We start from the raw sequence: 22,519 nt of genomic DNA on the forward strand, positions 1-22,519 counted from the left end.
AAAATAACTTCTCGTTCTTAATCAGGATTTTATAGGTTTTGTTTTTATTAATCTTAACTCCATTCTTAATGTTCCTGTTTCAAAAGACCTGACAACTGTCTAGAAAATCAGGTTGTGATTTTTTTCTTTTCTTTCAGAGTTTTGTCACCCAGTTTCCTCTGGTGTTTCCTGAACATTTATTTTTTTATTGCTAGTTACCAAGACACTCTTAATCTGTGATGTGATGTTACCATTTCCTGAGAGGAAAATAGACAGGAAATTGTATTTATTTATTTATCTATTTATTTATTTACTTGAAATTTTCTTACTTATAACAATTACATGTCCCATGACTATAGTAAATGTAATTCTTTCTAAAAAGAATGATCCTCGTATTGTCCTCTTAAAGCTTAACAGAAGCTGGATCAATATATTCCCATGGGCAGTTTTTTAAGAAAATGCTTAAAGATGTGCTTTATTTAATTGTATGAGCAATCTCACAACTGTAAGGAAACTTGTACATTTAAAGCTATACGTGTTCAATTATGTGATTGTGAAAAATTGCTGTAGTTCTTTGCTGAAGATGCTTTTAACTGACTTCATTTAGGCAACTATACTTTTCTTTAAAAACTGTTTCTTTAAAATACTAAAAGTATTGTGCCACATAGTATTTTGCCAATTAAATTATGCAATCACCAGTTGTGTTTGTGAGTGTCTTTCCACAGATCCTTTAGTGTGCTGCGTGAAGTGTTTATGTAGCTTCTAAGACTAACTGGGTGTAATGGGAGGAAAAGAAAAAATATAGTCATTTTCAAAGACCTATCAAGAAGTCCCCAAATGAAGTAACAGGCAAATTAGAAATGTAAAGTGACTAAAAAGGCCATAAAAATAGTTGAATGAACCCTGATAGCAATAATGTGGTTGGCCCATCTCTAGCAAACACTTCATAATAGTCCTATTGATGAAGATGAAAGGAATTGTGAAGATGATGCACCAAGTAAACATTACATATATACAAAACTTGATGGGAAACAAATGAGCTTTCCCTCTGCAATCTTGCAAGCAGAATAAACTATAAAAGAATATTAAAAGTGATGATTGTTGTAATTCTGAAATTCAGATATTCAGACTTAAGGAAACTTGATGAAAAGTTCTAAAAAATACTTGTGTTAGATACTTTTTTTTTTCTTCACCAAAAAAGCTTAACAGTTTAGAACAGGTGTTTGAATATGTTTGAGATACACACAGAGGTATGAGTTCTATAAATGCCAGTGCAAACCATGGAACTAGTTGGAACTGAGTAGATCTTTTTTTTCTTAGTTTTGGGTTTTTTTTAATCTCGAGCTAGAAGTCTTCAACTTGAAAGCTTTGCTAAGACAAAGGTACTGCTAAATTTAAAAAAGAATATTGATAAAAAAATGACTGTTAAGTTACGTAAGATTTTTGTTGACTCTTATGTCAATGAATGTTGTTTTTTTAATATTGAAAATCCTCTAGAATAAAAAGCCTACTGTAATCAGCCCAATGATTACAGTTAAGAGTGTTGTATGTGTTCTGAAGATGCTATATTGACCTAAATTTGTAATTTATATCTCAGTGCAAGCAGTTGCAGCAAAAGGATAGACCTAGCACCATTAGTATCAAAGTTTTCTTTCTTTAAATAAAATAATGAATTTGGATAGCCAGTAAAGCTTTCATTGTTAAGTTTGCATTACTTCAGGAAGTGATAAATTTGGACCCTGCTCAAATAATTTGCTTCTTTCAGTCAAACAATATTTGAAATAGCAAATCTCTGTAAATTAACTGGAAAGCCTGTAATAATGGAAAGAAGAATCTTCTGGAGATGCTTTCAGGGCCATTCTTTACAGTGAATTGGTACTTCTGCAGTTTCTTACAATTAAATAAAAATGATAATTCTCAAAATTATCAGTAAAATACTTTTCATGATTATTATTAGTAGCAATACAGGTAATGAAATCCAAATTCTTTTCTGCAGAAGAATGAAAATAATTCTGTGGTCCACAGAGTCTTTTAAGTGTCTGTGAAATGTAACTAAGAAAAAGAAAGTCTTTTAGCAAATTAAATTATTATCTTAATGATCCATTCTTCCATTGCAAAAATTTTATGATTCTTCAAATAAAATTTTAACCATCTGCAACAGTTCTTTCTGGACAAAAAGCTTTTTTTTGGGGGGGAGGGAAGAGAACGGGAGGAATAATGCAAGCATATTTATAATTCAAGATTTCTGATTTATAAAATTTAGAAAAATCTATTAAATATAATAATTTAACTATTTGAAAATATTGTCAAAGTTTCTTTGGGACTATGGGTAGGCGTTTTATGTTCTTTTTGGAGGCTGTGATTTGTTGTACGTATTACGGGAGACAGGTGAACAGTAACAATAACAAGACAGAAATTTCCTCAGAATCAGAGAAGGCAGAAAGATGTTGTTACTGCTTTTTTTTTTTTTTTTTGAGTATATCTTTGCATAATTAAACTTTATTGCACACAATTATTTGTAAATATATATATTTTTTAAATCATCTGTTTCTTCAGCAGTTTTTTGTGTTTTGCTGCCTCTTCTTCCATTAGAATAATTGTAGTTTGTCATCCTAAACTTCTATATCCTACTACTATGGCTATTGCTGTTTTATTGATTTTTACCAATAAATAGTAATACAATCAGAACTGTTATAAATAGATAGATATTCTACTATACATTAATTTTGTTCACACTGTTTTAATTAAAAAAAAATAGTGAAATGCTGAAATAGCATGTGGCTGAAGAGCTCCTTTAACTTTAAGAGATGTTATCCTGGTACACTTTGTTTTCTTTATGGATTCAAAATTTGTGGGTTGGGGTTGGTAGTGTCAGAATAAACACTTGTGCATAACTAATAAATATATTTCAGCAGTTATTCTGAGTTTTGTTACCATGCATTCAATATCTTATTTTTTAAACACACACACACGCACGCACACACATGCACACATGCACAAGTCCAAAATACATGTATTGTTTGTTTTAACAGATTGGACAACTTGTATTTAAAGGCATGAAACAACTAAACCGAATCCAATCTATAGTTTTTGAGACTGCCTACAACACAAATGAAAACATGCTAATCTGCGCGCCCACTGGAGCTGGGAAGACTAACATCGCCATGCTAACAGTCCTTCATGAAATTCGACAGCATGTTCAGCATGGTGTTATCAAAAAGGATGAGTTTAAGGTAGGAATTTAATGAACCAAGGAACAGCTTTTTAACTTCTAAGGTGAAACCTATTATATGTTATACATGTAATATGAAATCAGGAAGTTTTCAAGGGTATTATATTTTTCCAAGTCAAAGATAAGGCTAGTTCTGATTTACTTCATTACTGTTAAAGCCATTCCTATTTGTGTTCTAAAAATCTTATTACCCATGTGAAAAGCTATGAAAATGCATTTAACTTTGATGCAGAACCAATTTTCAAAGTGATGAGGCTGTATAAATAAAATCCATTGTCCTTTAAACAGCTGCTCACTTATCCAGCAAAGATAACTACTTTTCATATATCACTATTAAGATTTCTCACTGTATGTGCCTGGCATCATATTTCACAATAAATTGTGATTTGTAATGGTTGCCATGAAACAAATGACATTGTGGGGTTTGCTCATTTATCAAGCTGGTGTCCTTTTGGTGCAGATTGTGTATGTTGCTCCTATGAAGGCTTTGGCAGCTGAAATGACAAATTACTTCAGTAAGCGACTGGAACCACTGGGCATTGCTGTGAAAGAGTTGACTGGTGATATGCAACTGTCCAAAGGTGAAATTCTGCGAACACAGGTATCCTTAAGATTTTAAATTATTGTCCTGTGTGCACGTTTGTATACTGTTCATAGACATCCTGGTCTGGTCTTGTCTTTTTTTTCTTTAAACTTCATTGTAAAAGTACTGGTGAAGCAGCTGAAATGTTATTACTGAGTATATAATTATGCTGGTTATGTTGCAAAATGTGACTAGTGAGAAAATTCAAAGTAATTAAAATACTGATGTCTGAAATATGATCTAAAATGATATGTTTATTGAACTTTTGAGGTTCTCCCATTTAGTCTTACTACTATGTCTCAAAATGGGCCCTTGTGCCCCACTTTCTTATAACCTTTGTATTAAGTCAATAAATAATTTTTCATTACTTTTATAGTGGGAGAAGATTTCTTAAATGGTTGTAAAAGATAGTCCTATTAAAAAGGTCTGGGGGGAAGGTGCTGCAGCACAATTTTGTGTACCTTTCCCTGTGCATTCCAAGCTGTCATTTGTATTCATCCAGAAGGCATCCATGTCTCTTGTTGTTCCATATATTTATGGTATTATACATGAGATGATTTTACTTCCATATTGTTCCAGCCTGTGCCTTGAATATTTACTGACAGTATTGTGGCTCCAGAATCCAAGCTTTTCAAAAAAGTTATTTCTAGTTTGCCCAATAATGAAAATAACTTTAAAAATAATCAAGTGTTTTACTGACTCTTATGACAACCTTTGCCAGTCTCCCTCAGATACTCAGTTTGCTGGATCTATTTTGTCTGAAACATTAAAGTGAGATGTTAAATATTGACCCTCATTTCTTCTCACAAAAAAAAAAGGGAAATTGTTTCTTTCAGTTTTAACCTGCTTCTCACATCTTGTGCAGTGAAAGACATAGCGACTGCTTATCTACCTATAAGAATCTTAGCACCCTTCCATTACCAAATAATTTTACACAAATGAGTGTTTCACTGAATCTGAGAGCAGAAGCAAATAAACTGGTTACAAAAATAAATAACCCTAGCTATTGTACTGGTCCCATTATAAATATTTATCTTACATTTTTATGCTTTTCTCACAGTTTAAATAACTTTCCACTTCTTTTTTTTCATTAAAAAAAAAAAAAGAAAAAATCTAGGGAAGTGTATTACCCTACAACCGGTGTTTATTTACCAGCTGATTCTCTATTCTAAGCATGTTTGTATACTGACACAATATTATCCAAGAATCCCTGATGCTTAGACATCACTTAAAACACTAATGATATTAAATGTACTTTAGCCATGATCTATTGTTTGGTAAGTTGTTTTAGTATGTTCATCGTAGCGTTTAAATGGAAAATATTAGAGAGAATAAACTGTGTCTTTTGCTGGGTAGCACTTCAGCTATCGCAAAGGTTTTTTGTCAGAAGCCTGCTGACTGTTTGGGTGGTTGTCCTTTTGGACTTTGAGTACGTACAGTTTTCAGTCTTTGTCTTATACAGTGTAGAAATTACATAATACAACTTTGAAATCAACTTATGGGCTTTCAGATCAGCTATTTCTGACTTTGTGTTTGCAACAAATACAGTAATAATAGTTATCTTTTGAAACTTCAGAGGACATAACGGTGTTTGGCCAAGTATGGATTTCTGTTGTAATCACTAAGTCTGAAAGCACTGCCCTGCGCTGGCACAGGGTATTTTAAGCAGGTGATATGTTAGCATGATGTCTTAACTTGTAGAAAACAGTTGGTAACCTCTAGAGAGTTGCAGAAATGCCTTCTGGCCTTAACTACTCTTAAAGGCCTCATTAACTCTTAAAGGCATGGAAAAACCTGTAGAGGAGAATTTCTCTTGAATGTTTTATACACACATAACATGAAAGAAAAATAAGATCCATGGCACAGCACAGTGAAAATTTATCAAAAATTTCTTCTACCTCTATAAGCTTACCCCCCCCACCATACTTTTAAAGGTTTTTTTGTCATTGTTCACTTTTAAGAAAAGTTATTTTACTATTGTATTGTGTCTTCAGTTACTATGAACAGTCCTCATTCTTAAACTAGTGCATCAACATTTTTGTACAAGGTGTGTTACAGTATGATCCGTGTCAATAGCTAGGGTTCTAATTCAGATAAATACATATAAGTGGGACTGATATTTTAAAGTTAAATTAAAATTTCTGTCATGTTTTTGCTTTATGCTGTGCTTCAGGCCTGCAGATATAAACCAAACTTCTTTTACTGGACCCCTGTCTCTCGCTCTGCCATGAAGGCTGTCAGCCCATGATGAGTCTCGCTCACTACAAGTGCATTTAGGTTAAAGCCAGTTATCAGTAGTTTCTGTGTTGGTAAGGTTATGTAGTAGTTAATATAAAATCTAGTCAACTTTTGAAAGCAGGCTAATTTTACCAGTCTATAGACCTCTATATATTTCTGTTCCTTCTTTCTGGTATTCTTGGAGATAAAGGGATTCAGGGAGCAGGAGGATCAGGAGAAGGAAATTTATAATCAACTAAATAAGTATTACTTAAAAATGAGTCAAAATGTTATGTGAGGAATCATAATGCTGCCCCTTCTGAATTAATGAATATGTTTTGTTTGTAATTTTCTTGTAGGATAGATTTTTTTAATATATGAAAGTGTTTCCTTTTTTGTTGTTGTTGATCAAGAAACTGGTCTTACAGAAAGCAAGATTATTCATTTAAAAGCTATTATAGGATTTTCTGTATCATGTACATAGTACTAAAGAACTTCAAGTTCCACAGAAAAAGTTGTATATATTTAATGAAGTACAAGGCTGTACCTGTCACCAGAGGCCTGCTAAGGCTAATGCATCCTAAGAGCATGCGTTTCTAAAACTTTTAGGTTTGTGCAGGCCTCAAACTATCTCTGTCTTTTTTCAATCATGGATTTAGTAAAAAATTAATTCCTTGCACAATTAAAGAAAGTGGTATTTGGAAACAAATTGTGAATCTGAAATTAGTTTACTTTCAGTTTGAAGTGCTTCTAAACATTTCTCCTTAAAGGAGGTAGTAACTGGGAAATCTAGAGAAGCAATCACCCATTCTTTAAAGAAAAGGCTTCTTCATAAACATTTGTAGTTTCACAACTCTTAAAAATTCCATGATGTTCAAATAATTCAACTTGAAAGGTTAAATTTGTTTGTTACAGCATCTTGCGTAAATGAAATATGCAGTGGCATAAAGTGAAAGATTAGCCTTTTCATCAGTGCAGCTCAGTTTATAAAAAAATTAATTAAAAAAAGTCCTGCTAGACCTGACTTGCATTGTCACTTAGAAGATGGGCAACTACTTGACATGTTTGTTCACTGCTACTTAGCCAGTACAAGCTGAAATAATGTTGTTAATTTCAGAGTGGATTCTCACATTTCTTACAGTTTGTGTCAAAACTATCTTAACATTTGGCTAAGAAAACATCCTTTAAAGCTTTTAATTTGGAGAAGAGGTATCACTTTCATTTGCCAAGTACAGAACATGTTGAGGAGCTTAAAAATATGAATGGTTTCCAAGATCTTGAGTAAGGAAAAGAAAAGCACCAATAACTAAACACAATATCTTTTCATCATAGCGTTATATGATGTATAAGATCTGAAGCGAAACGAGTCTTGATCCTTATAAGCATATTGGGCCAGTTGAGGCTTTTGCTTTTTCAGGGCTTTTGTTTTCTTTTTAGACCTGCATTTAAAAGCTTCTTTTTTGGCTTATAACTTAGTTTCTGCTGTTCTTTAAATAATGTAAGTACTTTCCTTGAAGATTTACTTTTGGCTGTTTTGAATCCAGGAGAAATATTTTGTTAGCTTATTCAAATTTTGTTAGTTGATTAATTTCTTTTTAATTTTAACTAGCTATTTATACTAGGAATAACAGTAGTTTGGAATGAAAGGGCATTTCTTATTGAAAAGCATGGGTAATACTGCAGTACTGATAGTATTTTTGGAAAAAAACAGTGTTGCAAATGAACAGAGAGTTTGTGTAAGCTGCATTTGCATTGGCAAATGCATTTGTCTGATTACTGGTACAGAATGCTTTTCTTGAGAGGAAGAAATAGCCTGAAGGACTGAATATATTTTGACATCTGAAAGATTAGCTGATTAATTGTAGTTGTGATGGCAAGGCAGAAGTGAGAAGTGAAGCAGAGACCGCAAAAGTGTCAGAGCTGAATAAGGCAAGTTGTTCTGAGAATGGCAAATGGCATCAGGACCTTTGAGTAATATGGATGATCACCCTGATAGATTCTGTCAGCTGATAGACTCTGATATTAAGTCATGAAGGCTTTATTCACTATTGGAATCTGATACTAATAAAATGGAATAATGCTTTTTTCTTAAGTTCTGATCTGCAATATAAAACTAATCAAGTCTGAAACTATTTGAAGCAAAAGAGGGCTATAAACTTGAGGTGCCTTCTGTTTCTTTTGTCTGCAGCTTGCTTTCTCTCCTATACTGTTTCTCATTTCCTGCATTTTAATAAGGTGTAGAGATGCTTCTAGGTAAAAGCAAAGAGTGAAGTTGATTCTTGCTGCCTTTTTTTCTCCTGTGGAAATGGAAATGCATTTATTTTGTTAATTTTTAGTGCATTATGTCCTATTGTATTCTACTATATATATTTTCTATTTCATGTGTACACAAAGCCTACAATTAAAATCTGAATATGCATATTGTAAATATATGAGATAGTGATTCTCTACAGTAGTTACTTACATACTTTTTTATAAAACATTGCCCATTGCATGTACTGTTATACCTATGTATAACCAGAAATTAGGAAATCTTTACATTAGGAAAAGGAGAAATTTGATGAGAGAATTTAAATTTGAAATTGATGGGGTTTTCTTGTGCTCAAGAATTGGCGAAAGTTTGCAATGACAGAATTATCACTAAGTCATGTTAGATATTAAGGTGGGTTTTTTTTCCACTGCTAGACCTATTTAACTCTGAAACTATATAAGTAGTTCTATTTGAAGACTGACATCTATTTTGTTTGAAAATCTTTTGAAGTACTAAATTGCTGTAGGTCTGAAAATGATTGAGTAATAGTATATTATTTTACATACCTTTAGAAAGACTCTAAAGCATTATATTAAAATTGTATGTTAAATCTGATAAGTCCACATAAGCAGTATTACTAATGTCAGGTTCTTCCAATAGAAAGGATTTTTATATAAAAGAAAATACTTGACAAAGAGCTTTTTTTTTAATTTAAAGACTACTTTTCTTGACATTCTCTCTGTCCATTTCAAAGGTTTTAGTAGGAATTCATAAATACTGTTGATGTGGTCTTTCAGAGCAGTAACAAAGAAACAGTCCTAAGCGTGATTATTAAGATTTATTAAATAGTGTGCAAAAAAACCCTCCTAGCCTGGCTTGCTAAACGTGAAGATACTGGAAACTGGCTATTGAATCTGTATGCTACAATGTAACACAACAAATAAGAATTTGATGGATGTACATGGTCAGCATACACAAAAAGAATTTACTACTTTACATTTCAGTAATCCTCAAAGCAGAAAAGAATCAAAATAACCTCCTGATCTTTGGGGTTTGCAGCAAGTAGGTTTGCTTTTTGGTTGCATATGTAATGCAAATATGTATGAAATTACACTACTTGAGCAAAGTAAAACATTTGTGAAATTAAAATGTGGAAAGTATTAGATTTAGCAGTCTTATTTGTGGGGAATATGTTTCTATTTTTAATTCTAAATTGTTTGTGTTAATAACCTAGCTTTCAAAATGTCTTATTTAGAAGGGTATCTGTCAAACAGGATGCATAGGATCTTTATTTTCCACATTCCTTTATTGAATGCCAGAGTGTCATCTTACCCTGCATATCATCATACTCATAAAAATGTTTCAATACAGTGACCAAGAACTAAAAAATTTCTGAATTTAGAATATTAATAGCTCTTCTCCCTAAATAACGATTCTCAGGCTATCATATTGTACTGCATTTTAACAGAAATCAAATATAGGAGAATACTTTTTCTGAGATCGTTAATTATTGTTCCATTCAAATTACTGTAGCGTTTTGTGAAAACTATGTGAAGTGCTTACATCTAAAATTTACGGGTAAATATCAAGTGCTTTTTGAAACAAGGTAATACAATCTTCTTTTATGTTTCCCATCTTCATGTGCTTTGTCATTGTCTAATCTTTCTCCTCTTGTATTGTTTGACTGTCTTCATAGGTACTTACCTATGTTAGCCTTCTGGCAGGGGCCTTCATCTCCGGTTAAAGGCTTTTGTTTTTTTGCTTGTGGTTGTTGAAAACACCTGTGTTACTGTTGACTTCACATGCCCATCTGTTGCCTTTCAGGAGCAGAATGGCTCTTTGCTATGAAAACTTTGGATGCTATAAAATCTGTGGATGCTCTTGGTGTGGGGGAGGATAAACTGCCATGAAATGGCCATCAGAAATGATCCACAGGTTGTAAAGCCCACAGATATAGAAAAGTCCCCCTCTTTTAAGTTGTTTTTGTCAAAAGAAGAGGTGAGCCTTGTTAATATTCCTTCTTCCAGTACAACTAGACTGAAAAGTGGTGCAGAATTCCATGCTCACCCAGGACTTCTCGATACAGAATATCCTCTTTGATCAGCTTTTGCACCAGGAGATATAACTTGCAGAGGATGTGAAAATCCAATGCAGAAAAAAGAGGAAGACATGTGCCTTTCTTTTTCTGAGAAAACTTCCACAGTATTTCTCAGTAGTAGAGACCTTGCTGAAATAAATATTCTTTTCTTCTGAATTTTTAAAGTTAAGCACTATTTAAAATGAAATTCTTTTTCTTCCTTTAAATGAAGTGCAAAACTTACCTTTCAAATGAGAGAAATATACCAAAACATTTAGAATGGAAATTTTTGCTAAAATGTGTAGTTGACTCCTGCTGAGCTTTCTTGCTGATCTAGAAAGATCAAAATCTCTTTATACAGTATGGTTTCTAGACTCTAAAGTCAACCCCATCTCCCACTCTTATCTCCATGTGAATCTGCTTTGTATCAGAAGACTTTAAAGTCTGAAAAATGAAATCTTACTTCTCCCTTCATTGTCCATGCTATCTTCAGGGCAGCTTATGTGTTAAAAAGCACTATCCAAAATATCTTGAGGCAGCAGAGCTTGATGAAACTCCACAGACTGCTATGTATCTTTTCCCTTCTTCCCTTTTTTTTTTTCTTCTATAAATGTTAAGTGTATTTCTTGATTGGTGTTTAGTTCTAAAGGCAAGAGTTTAAAAAATCAGAAGGGATGTGAATTTCTATGCTTGCAAAGACCTACTGGATTGTGTTCAAAGATTTGAAATACTGTTTTTCAAAGTGCTGACCTTGTCAATCTCGTCTGGGCTAAGCAGGGCATGCTCACAGCATATAGTGACCTGGTGGTCAGCAACTCCCAGCTCCTCAGCTGTGTGCAGTTCGTTCTCCTCAAATGTCAGAGGGAGAAACTGGAATCCCCAAAGATGTTTGATGGGAAAGCAGGGAGAAAGAACTTGTGGTTCCTCTAAGTGTCCTCCTCGAATATCCAGAACAGGGGACAGCAAAAGGGAAATGAAAACATAACCTGGATTTGGTAAACCTGCCAGTGGGTTGGTAAACCACAAGTATCTGAAACTGGAGAACATACTTAAGCCCTCTCCCTTCCAGGCTGAGTTTGCTTCCATAATATGCCCATCCACTCACTCCAGGAGCACCAAGTTTTCAATTCGTTAGCATTGTATTAGTTGACCTTTTAAAGAGTGGGAAGAATTTTTTCCACAGTTGCCATTTTTATGAGGTATATGGCTTTTCCACAGTTTTTTCCTTCCATGTGTCAGCTTGGGGAAATAGCAAGGTAGGTGAAAAGATTGATATTAAACAGCAGAGAGGCAATTTGGGGCCCAAAATGTTCAAAGCCAAACTTTTTTCTCTGAGTTCTTTAGCGCTCTCGTGTATAAACACAGTGACTTTGTGCCTTTACATCTGTGGAAGGATGTAGGATTCTTGGTTGTCTCTGAAAATGATTAAGAAAGGAGTTATAACTTGTGCTCGTACAGAGATTTGTGGATAGTGGGCTCAGTTAATAAACTTGTAGTCCTGCATTTTATCTTTTGTTTATGCCTTTGGGACAATTGCATTGTTTTGTCAGTCTGGTGTTACCAGTCTGTGCCTTCCACGTTGTACTACTTCCTTTTTTTTGGGTGTCAGTTTTCCAATATACCAGTGGCATTGCTGCAAGCCCTTCTGATTTACTACTGTCCCATTAATATATGTGCCTGTGACGGCTAAGCTTTTGCCAGAGGGGAAAAAGTACTAATACATGATCAAACGGTAGCAGTTTGAATAAAAAATGGTAGTCCTTCATAAGGAACTGGAGGTACTGCCTGTGACCTAAATTAGTTTCTAGATTTATGACAGAATCCATCTTGATATTACAATCAGCTTCCATACTTTAAAAATGAGAATGAATCACTAATTACTACTGTAAGACATTAATTTATATTTTATTTGAATTAATTTCTTTTTCAAATATACAGACATAGTAGTTTATAGTTTATGCTACATGCCTGTTTGCCTGTTGTTGTTGCATAATCTGTAGAATTTTAGAAAAGCTGGTAAGTAATTTGCTTTCTGTTTAATAATCCATTGCCGCATACTCTGATAAGATGTGTAATTGACTGGCCTTCTTTGATATGCCTCACTGGGCAAAATCTCTGTTTAGGTTTTCTAGATTGGGCTGGAAGATGGGAGCTAATTTTTATTTTAGCAGAAAAATCCAGTTGAAATATTGCCAAATACAATTACAGTAATTTTGAACAACAGGAAAAACTTTGTTTTATGTGCTCTGTGGTTATATGATATAGGGGTTTGTATATAATTGCATTCTTGGTTGTGTGTTTTCTTTTATTGGAAGTAATTATTCATGCCTGACTTATCTCCATTTCCTGCAAGTTTTTCTAAACTGTTTTGGAATCAAAGTTAAATTTCTTTATGAATTTATCTAACTCTTCTATACTATATTTTAACTCTTATATGAAAATATACATATATTCTCTTTGGATGAAGAGTTCCTGCTGTAAACTGATACTTTTTTTTCCCTCCAGTGTGCAATTTTTTCATTTACTTTAAGCTTTATCAGAATAAATTCAGTTTTAATATATCTGTACTTGAAGCACTTGCATTAATCACTGTCTCTGCAGAGGCTTGATGTTACAGTGGAGTTTTAAAAGTGCAAGTGTACAGAAACAAGGAAAATAATTGTGTTTTGGATATGTCATTGATCCACACTGCACCTGAATACATTGAGAGGAAAATATTTACTGCTGTTGCTTTTTAGTTGTGTGACTAAGTCCAACAGCATCACCTGCAGGTGAATCAAATAGATTTCTTAATTTTTTAAGTGGAAATCTGAGACACATGAGATAAGTTACTTATTGAAAATGGGAAGATCTGGGTGAATAACTTAGTAATGAATATTTTAAATCAATTTTGCCTCTTATTCTTGTATAAAATTAACTGCAAGCATGTCATGATTTTCTCAAATTAATTCTTTAATAAGTGCTTGCTAAAAAATCTTGAAATCAGACTTTAATGTGTTTAAAAGATGTTTATTGAAAATATTATGCTCATTCACTTCTTAAAATCAAGCTGTACTGAAAATGCTTGTGACATTAAAGTTTGTTTACTGTGGATGTTTTTGTACAGCTGAAAATTCATTGTTTTTTTGATCATTCTTCTTGATTTATTCTGATAGAATATTGCAGAAGTGAACACTGTCAAGTCAGATGTCAAAAGCATTTGTCTAAAAATTCAAATCAATAATCACATTATTAATTTACGTATGTAAAACATATTGCTCTTAGACTCTTACATCTGCTGCTTCAGTATGACAGATATTAATGATACCAAAGCTCTCCTTTAAGTAGAATAACAGATTGAGTTTATGTTAAGGGAGAGGATTGCTTCTCTTTGGTCATTCTTTTAAGCTTCAGTAGCTTACTTTCTCTATTGCCAGATTTGTAATTGATACAAAAAAAAAAGGGACACATTATTTGACTTTTGTTTGACTGGGATTGAATGAATCAATTTCTGTCTTGACCTTAACATGACTGTTTTTTGGGTTGTATTATTACAATGGAGGGGTCAACCAGTGGCTCCTGAATTACATGCAAGTTGCAATGTGCTTCTAATGTTTTAAGGTACATCGTGAATATCAGTAGCATTGTCAGGGAGGCTTCTGGATAATCCAGGTGCCTGATTGTGGGAAGAAGCAAACCCAATTTGAGCTGCTAAGTTGCTCTCACACTTCTGCAAGTGCTGAAACACCTACAGGAAGCTGTCTGTGAGTTTCCTCTTCCTCTTAAGTCACTCAAGGGGAATATACTCTTGTGGATTTTAAGCATAGAAAGATTTTCACAGAATCACAGAATGGTTGAGGTTGGAAGGGACCTCTGGAGATCATCTAGTCCAACCCCCCTGCTCAAGCAGGGTCACCTAGAGCACATTGCACAGGATTGCGTCCAGGCGGGTTTTGAATATCTCCAGAGAAGGAGACTCCACAACCTCTCTGGGCAACCTGTTCCAGTGCTCTTTTAACAGCTTTGTGTAGAATATCAAGTGTTGGCTAGTCAGCTCTAGTATTTAGAGACTCCAGTGCCTCTCCACATGTGTATAAAGTGGTTACCTTACATAAGATTCAATAGTATATTAAGCTGATTTCTTGAGTTTTCACAGACAATGATTATGGTTTGTGCTGTTTTTAGAGAGTATTGCAATTTATAGAAAATAATTTAGTGTCTCCCAAGATTAAATGTTATCTGCTCATATCAAAGGCATAGTGCTAAGCACATGATTTCTTTGGTGGTCCTTTCACTTGGTCTTGTTTAACCATGCTTTCAAACAGTCTGTCTTATGTAGTTGTATGCTTGCCAGGTTGCTTTTCTTTGCTATATCCCCCAAAACAGATATTTTACCCCTTAATGCTGTGTTGGTTGGGTAGCTGTGGTATTTTGGGGTTGGGTTTCAGAAATTTTTTGTTTAATTGTGTACTGAAATATAAATATTGTAGATCCAGCATTATAGCTGCAATACTTCAGATAGCTTAATATGTTTATGTTACACAGTCTGATTGAGATTTTACAGCTTTAATCTTCTATGCACTACTGAGAATCTTTACTTATTCTGCTTCAGGAAGTGCAATGTGTGTATGGGTATTAGAGCTTATATGTGAATATTCAACAGTGACAAGCGAAATGGCCTGGCATTCAAAACTGATCAAATAGCAGGTTACTGTAATATTTTTCATGCTCTTTTATAAATCCCTTAATCACTATATGATACTAATGAGTTCAGTAAGCTACTTCAATGCTTTAGATGGAAAACTCAAAAGCTTTCAGACTTTAAGAGTCTCTAGCAATTTCATAAACTTGTTATTGTTAGTTGATGCCTCCAAGCTCCAGAATGCTCCATCCCAATGAACAGAAAGTCAAGCAAGAGTAGCAGAAGGCCTGCAGGAGGTCCAGACAAAGCTCAAACATAAAATGAAGCATACAAGAGATGGAAGCAGGGACAGGTGACCCAGGAGAAATACAGACACTGAGCATACAAGGATGGGGTTAGAAAAGCCAAAGCCCATCAGCAGTTGAATCTGGCATGGGACAAGAAGGGCAACAAGAAGGACTGCTGTAGATACATCAGCAGCTAAAGGAAGGCTGGGGAAAATCTGTCTCCTGCTCAGTGGGGTAGGGAATCTTGTGAAAAGGGACACAGAGAAGGCCAAGGTACTCAGTGCCTTCTTCACTTCAGTCTTCACTGGTAAAACTGGCCCTCAGCAGGTCCAGGTCTCCGAGACCAGTGGGAAATTCCAGAGCAAGGAAGACTTACCCTTGGTGGAGGAGGGTGAGGTTAGGAACATTTAAAAAGAAATGTGCATACTCAAGTCCCAGTGGGATACACACACATGTGCTGAGGATACTGGCTGATGTAATTGTGAGGCCACTGCCAATTATCTTTGAAAGTTCATGGTGACTGGGGGAGGTTCCTGAGGATTGGAAGAAAGCAAACATCACTCCTGTCTTCAAGAAGGACAAGGAGGATCCAGGGAACTACAGACTGGTCAACCTCACCTTGGTCCCTGGGAAGGTGATGGAGCCAATGGTCCTGGAAAGCATTTCCAAGTATACAGAGGGCATGAAGATGACTGGGAGTAGTCAGCATGGATTTCTGAAGAGGAAGTCATGCCCGACCAGCCTGATAGCCTTCTATGATGAGATGACTGGCTTGGTTGGTGAGGCGAGAACAGTGGGTGTTGCTCACGTTGATTTTAGCAAGGCTTTTGACCCTGGCTCTCATAACATCCTCATAGACAAACTGATGAAATACGGGCTAGATAAGTGATCAGTGAGGTGGACTGAAAACTGCCTGTGTGGTATTTATTGCATGTATCAATAAAAGATGAGCAAGGAGCTATTTTAGATACCATTTTGCCTGTTGAAATATTCCTTTTATTTGTTCCTGTTTAGTGATTGAAGATGATATTTTGTCAAAAAAATTTCAAATTTTCTTCTCCAGTGATGGAATAAGCAGTATGTTTTCATACTTTAAATGTAAAATCAAGACCAAAAATCATTACAATACATTCTCTAAATTTTAGATTTTGAAGTGCAATGAACCTTAATAAGTAACAATAAAAATGCTTTAATTGGAATTCTTAAACTAACTGAAAATAGGCTGAAAATCAAATATGTCTCATTATTTTCATTTACATTTTATCTATAAGGGAACATTGATTTACTTTTGTTAATTTTAATAGTCTCTCCTAAAATAACTAAAAAATTTCTGTGAAAAAGGAATCCACTTGTCTGTAAAATTACTAACTGTTTTGCGCTTCCAGATACTTTTTTCAGCACTGTAAATTTTACAGAATAAAAAAGCAGTCTTTTACAGTTAATGCAAATGATGCATTAAGTCAGACCCTTTTCCCAGAGTACAATTTAAAGGTACTCAGAAATCCAATTATCTTTGATTTAGCTGTAAAAATTGCAGAATAACAGCTGTGCCTGCTGAGTGAATATTCCTCTGCAAAAAGGTAGCTTATTTGAATAGAGTTGAGAGCAGGTAGCTGAGGGAATGTTTGCCTTTTGGGCTCTTTTTTCAAATTTAACCACTTCTGGACAGTTGTAAATGCAAATAAGTTACAAAATATCATCAAATCAATTTAGAATTTACTGTATGTAAGTTGTCATTTTGCATGCTACAGCATACTTTGGGTCATTTAGCATTTATTGTGATTATTTGTGCAACAAAAAAGCACTTTAGACTTCAAGTTAATACTTACAAATAGTGCAGATAATCTTGGTATATTTGACTGCATTTCCAAAATACAGTCAGATTTTTCCAAACCACATTACAAAAATGTTTTAAAGGATTTGTGTATCACTAAATTTGTCTTTACATAAAAACTATATAGAAATTCAGCCTAATTTTACTACAGAATTAGAGTATATATTATATTAGCAAAGAGTATATTAGAGTATAAATTATTAGCATTAGTACAGTAATATTTTATTAGAGATTAGAATTTTATTACAGAATTAGAGTATATATCAGCATAGACAGAATATAATTAGAGTATATAGTATGTATAATTTGTCTGTTTAGAATTGACATTTGATTATTTTATTTTTTTTTTAATTGAACTTTTGAGGATGGTTGCCTTAGTGTGAATGGAACATTAAGTGCAGTTATGTACACTAAACTGATGCTAAAACTGTATAAAATAGTACCAGAGTCAATCTAATCCATCCTTACTGGGTATAACGCATATATTCTGTTATTGATATATATTTGTCTAATTTGTCCTTGCAACACCCTGATTATGGAGCTTTCCTAAACTTCGTGGTCAATCTCCTTCACTGTTAAAAGATATTTGTAATTTTTGTTAAACATAAATTCTACTCAAATTTTATTACTACAGTTTCTATCTGTGTTTCTTGCTTCCCCAGCTGCTGCTGTTTGCGTTTTTCAAGACTGTTTTAGTTATTTCTGCTCAGTAATGTTTATTTAGCCTAAACATCCATTCATTTAAACTTTGCTTGGAAGGTCATGCTTCTTAGATATGTAGGCATTCTCATTTTTCAGTTCTGCGTTCTCATTGGTTTGCACTTGTTGGTTAGGTTGCCCAAAACATAATGCGCTGCTCTGAGGTCACGCAGCTGCTGAGCAGGCTGCGAGGTTTACTTGGCATGTCCAAGTCACGGCAATCCTCTTTCAAGGTTTCTTTTTTTTGGCACCAGCGTAGCACTGCTAATTCATGTTCAGACTGATGTAGATTGTTTGCTTGTTCTCTCTTGCCCAACTGCCATCTCGTCAGTTGTTTTACACCCTGTGTTTGTTCACGCAGTTATTCCTAAGGGTCAGATTAATCCAATCTATTTTTAGCTCTGTAAAAGTTAGGCGACTAGACTGAACTGGTTGTGTAGACTTGCAGTGAGAAGACTATAGAGAAAAAACTGCCTCACATTGATTCACACTGTACTAAAATGGATGAAATGAACCAGCTGGAGGTCACCTAGAAAAGGAACCTAGTTTACATTAGATGATGAATTTATAAATTAATAAAGATAGGCAAGATGAATCTAATCCTCAGTGTAGAATCTTGTGATTTCGTTACTGAATTTCGTCCATTATTGCATCCGTTCCTTCAATTTTTAAGATATTTTTTAATTCTTACTCTGTCCTCCAACTTGTTTACAGCTCCCTGCAGCATACCATTTGAAATGTTAGTGAGTACTGTGTAGTCTTTATTCTATCATTAGGATTACTCATGAAAATACGGAATAGCATTGAGCTGGATAGCCTCCTGTAGAACTCCGTTTGGTTACGTCCTTCACTACGATAGTGAACTGTTGTTATCTACTCAGGCAGTGCTTAAAGGATCCTGCTGAAATCCAAAGAGTGTGCCAGTTTTTACTTAGTGTAACTGGAGAATATAAACCTAACTTCATCATACTGTAGGTCCATCGCAATCACCTTTAATGCTAGTCATCATTAATATTGGTATGTGTAATCTTCTCTAGAGTGTAGGCCTAATACATAAAAACAATTTATTTGGGTTGTGGTTTCATGATCAGGTATCACAAAACTGGCTCTTCTTAGTGCAATATTTGTTTAATACTTGCATCCCAGCTGAACTTTGCATTTTGGAACCAGCAAACCTTTCCTGCAGTTTGGAATGACTTCTGAGCCAGTGATTTGCACTGATTCTTGAAAGACCAGTGTGAGAGTAAAAAAAAAAACAAAAAAAACCCCAAAAACTTTTCCAGTCACATACAAATCTGTGAAAAGAAATAAAGCTGCTGAGGAAAGGTGTTTTAAAAGGGATGTTTGGAACCAAACATCATTGTTGCAGTCTGATCTCTTTTTTTTGAGATTGTTTTAAGATAATCCATATTTCAGGGTATTGCTTTATAGGAACAGGACAGGAGGGAAAAAAGATGATGGAGAACAGTTTCTCACTTTTAGAGAAAAAGCTGTCTCTGTGTTGCCAGGTATTTGCTCAGCAATATTTTTCCACTACCAATGTGATGGAACACAGACTCTCTCTCTCCCCTCTCTTTAAATTAACTCTGGTTAGTTTAAAAAAAAAAAAAAAAGTTGCAATTATCCTAACAAAGGTTGTTCTGAACTTTTTATATTTACAGTTAATAATGAGATATGCAGGACGATTGTGATGAGCCTTAGAAGGATTCCTGTACAAAATACATTGGAAAAGTTGATAGATGAAATAGTCTTTCATTTTATTTTTATTTCCTTTAAAGTGCTCCCAAACCTAAAATTTCCCTGCAGTTGCACAAAGGTTGTCATCTCACTCTACAAATAAGTTCTGTAAGTAATTCTGTAAATTCTTTAAATAAATATATACACCAAGTGCTTAATTCTCATTTTATGAAATTAAATTATTGATATAATTGCTTTATATCTTACTCTTAGTTTTAAATAAATGCATACTTTCCTTTGACAGAGGAGTGACAACACTGAAACTCTTTTCCTTGAAGCCTTGAGAAAATAATAAGAAACAGCAATATTAAGTTTCTCAAAAGCATCAGTATTTCCCAAAAGTGTTCTTGTACTTAGTTTTTCCATGTAAATTCTTATCCAGTAAACAAACTATCAACTTTGATCCAAATATTGCCTTAATGATGTTTCAAATTATGGTGTAGAGTGTATTTGTGTATATATTATTGCTATTCTACTGTATCTTTGTTCAGTATGAAAACTGGGGCGGGGAGGGAGAAGAAAGTATAAAATAACATAGGAAAGACTTGAAAATGAGCAGGTTGGATGTGGTGTCTCAAGAGACAGGCACTAGCTGAAAGTTGTCAGATCTGATTAAGGAAGCTCTTGGCATCAATCAGACGTGACAGTGGTATATCAGAGGTTAGTATAACTATAATTAGTGAACTGATTAACAGCAAAGAGGGGGAAAAAAGGGTAATGTTTTGGATCAAATTCCTGCTTAAAATGTTTAGAAGCTTGAAAGTTTAGTAGCTAATTATATATTTTACAAAATAAGAGAAAAACTTCACAAAGCATGCAAGCAGTTCTTCCTCTTTTGTAACTCTGGCTGTTAAAATAAGATTTATACTGACTACAAACAGACTGTTTTTCCTAGAAAAAAATAGAGAGAGCAGGTGTTCTTATCATATTATTTCTCCACACAGTTGATATAATCCTAATGTGTATTCTTCTCCAGACTTTCTCCTCAAATTAATGCAACTACTCCATGTGTAAAGCTTTATATTTTTTTTAGTAAGAATATAAAAAGTTTCAATGCTTTCACAGCAACAACAGAAAGGAATTATTTTATCTGACTCATCAGCCTGATTGGTTGGATTCGGTTTGATTACAGTTTGTTTTGAATCTGACAGATTCCATTGTATTGAGGTTTAAAAGTGGTGCTTGGAACTTGTAAATGAATTTTGTAATCACCTGGACATCTAGGATTGTGCTGAGAGCAAAAAATTTTAAGTCTTGACTCATGAATCTACATCTGTTATTTGTAACTCTGTGAAATTAAGTATACTACAAATAATATTTTAAAATGTTTCAACAGTGCAAATGTGTGCATGTGAGATGTGTGGTAAGTATCTTGGTCTACTAAGCAGTGGGTTGTGTTGCACTAGAAGTAGTTGCGTTTTTCATTAGATAGACTGAGTGGATTCAGCTGCAGTGGATGAGGTAATCAAACCCTGTAAAGAAACTAAATTGTCTGTAATTATCTGAGTTCCTAGGATTAAGTTATAAAATATGAAGTTATAAAATAAAACATGCTGAACAAAGCTATGTTTCTTCAGTTAAAATTTTGTTTGCCATTTTAATGAGTTCAGTTTTTAAGTTAAAAGTGGCTGATGTGACAATTTTTTCCCTTGTTGATTTCTAGACCTATTGTTGGTTATTGATGTTAGCTTTGATGACCTATTAATTGCTGCTTGTACATATTAATATAATCCACTTCTGTAGATCCTTCTAACTTGAAATACTTGATCTTCCACCTTTTGCAAGTGTAATCTCATGACTGTATGATGGTGATATTATTGAATGTTTCAAAGACACTTATATTTATGTGTATATATAATCCTGTATTGCCATTATTTTAGACCACAAATTGGTGTTAAGATTTGATGCAAAACTTCTGTTACCTATTAGCCCAAATGGGCACACTGCCCATCTGCATATCTTTGTATCGCAAAGAACCCGCTTCCCTGGCGGCATAATTCTATTTCAACTGTGTAAAACATAGCATCGGATGGTGTTCTTTGTTTTATGGGAAACCAAGCTATTTACTTCCTCTCTACCAACCTGTAATTCTTATTTTGTATTGCTGCCCTCTGTTTTACTTTCTATATGTTAATTCCACTCTCTACCTAAGCTGCTGCTCCCTTAAGGTTTTGTGAAATGCTTGAATAAATCATACAGAGTAACAGTGCAATAAAAAGTGGGATAAAAACAGCACTGCGACAGTGACTTGCAGGCTGCTGCCATTTGTTTTGACAAACAAAGAGCAGCTTGCCTTGGAGAGTGCTAAGGAGGTGAAGTGTCCCTCATGGGGTGTGATATCAGGTATCTGATATTAAAATATGTGAGAAGCTCCAAAGCATCCCTGGATCAGAAGAGAACTGCTTCCAAATTGCACAAAGCTTCAACGTAGCTGCTCTCCCGATAGAATTGCCGAATATGCCGCGTTCTAGCGGGAGGCGGGTCTGGATGGATGTGTGTAATTGTGTGTGGCTTCCTGCTTCTCCTTTTCTGCCTGAGTGGCATGTTTGCCATGGATATTCTGCCAGTGCCAAGAACAAAGGGCCACGATAAATAGTTATATCATGCATAGAGCAAACTGCCTAGGACGCCCATGTCCCTTTGCCAAAAGCTGTCAGAAGATGAGAAGTCCTGGCTGTGACTCAACAAAGCTTGCTCTAAGATCAGCCATTTACTCTTAAATGCTGTTTTCAAGTGTGATAAGGGGAAATTATAGATGTGTGTAGAGGAGCGGGGAGGAGGAGGGAAGACCAGTGGTGAGGTGAAAAGGGTAAAGATGAGGAGGTCATATTAATTGAGATCTACAGAAGTAGATATCAGAGAGAGTGTCCTTGAGTGTTGAGAGGAAAGCAGTGGCTATGCTAAAAGTCTTTGCTGCTCTCAGTCTATGATGAGTCGTTGTGGTGTAGACAAACTTACTGTAGGCACTAATGTGCCAGCATCTCTCTTTTCTTAAAAAAAGA

The 22,519-nt window shown here is 34.6% G+C and overlaps 1 protein-coding gene across 2 annotated transcripts in view; it reads left to right on the forward strand.

Moving 5' to 3' along the window:
• Positions 1 to 22,519, forward strand: part of ASCC3 (activating signal cointegrator 1 complex subunit 3) — a 287,290-nt gene that overhangs the window by 71,972 nt on the left and 192,799 nt on the right. For both annotated transcript variants that reach the window (XM_067293927.1, XM_067293928.1), the window contains exons 9-10: positions 3,012 to 3,212; positions 3,672 to 3,812. In XM_067293927.1, the coding sequence (XP_067150028.1) occupies positions 3,012 to 3,212; positions 3,672 to 3,812 (342 nt within the window). The remainder of the gene's footprint in view (positions 1 to 3,011; positions 3,213 to 3,671; positions 3,813 to 22,519) is intronic.

Source organism: Apteryx mantelli, chromosome 3, assembly GCF_036417845.1.
Source record: "Apteryx mantelli isolate bAptMan1 chromosome 3, bAptMan1.hap1, whole genome shotgun sequence".
In the NCBI taxonomy this organism is placed as follows: domain Eukaryota; kingdom Metazoa; phylum Chordata; class Aves; order Apterygiformes; family Apterygidae; genus Apteryx; species Apteryx mantelli.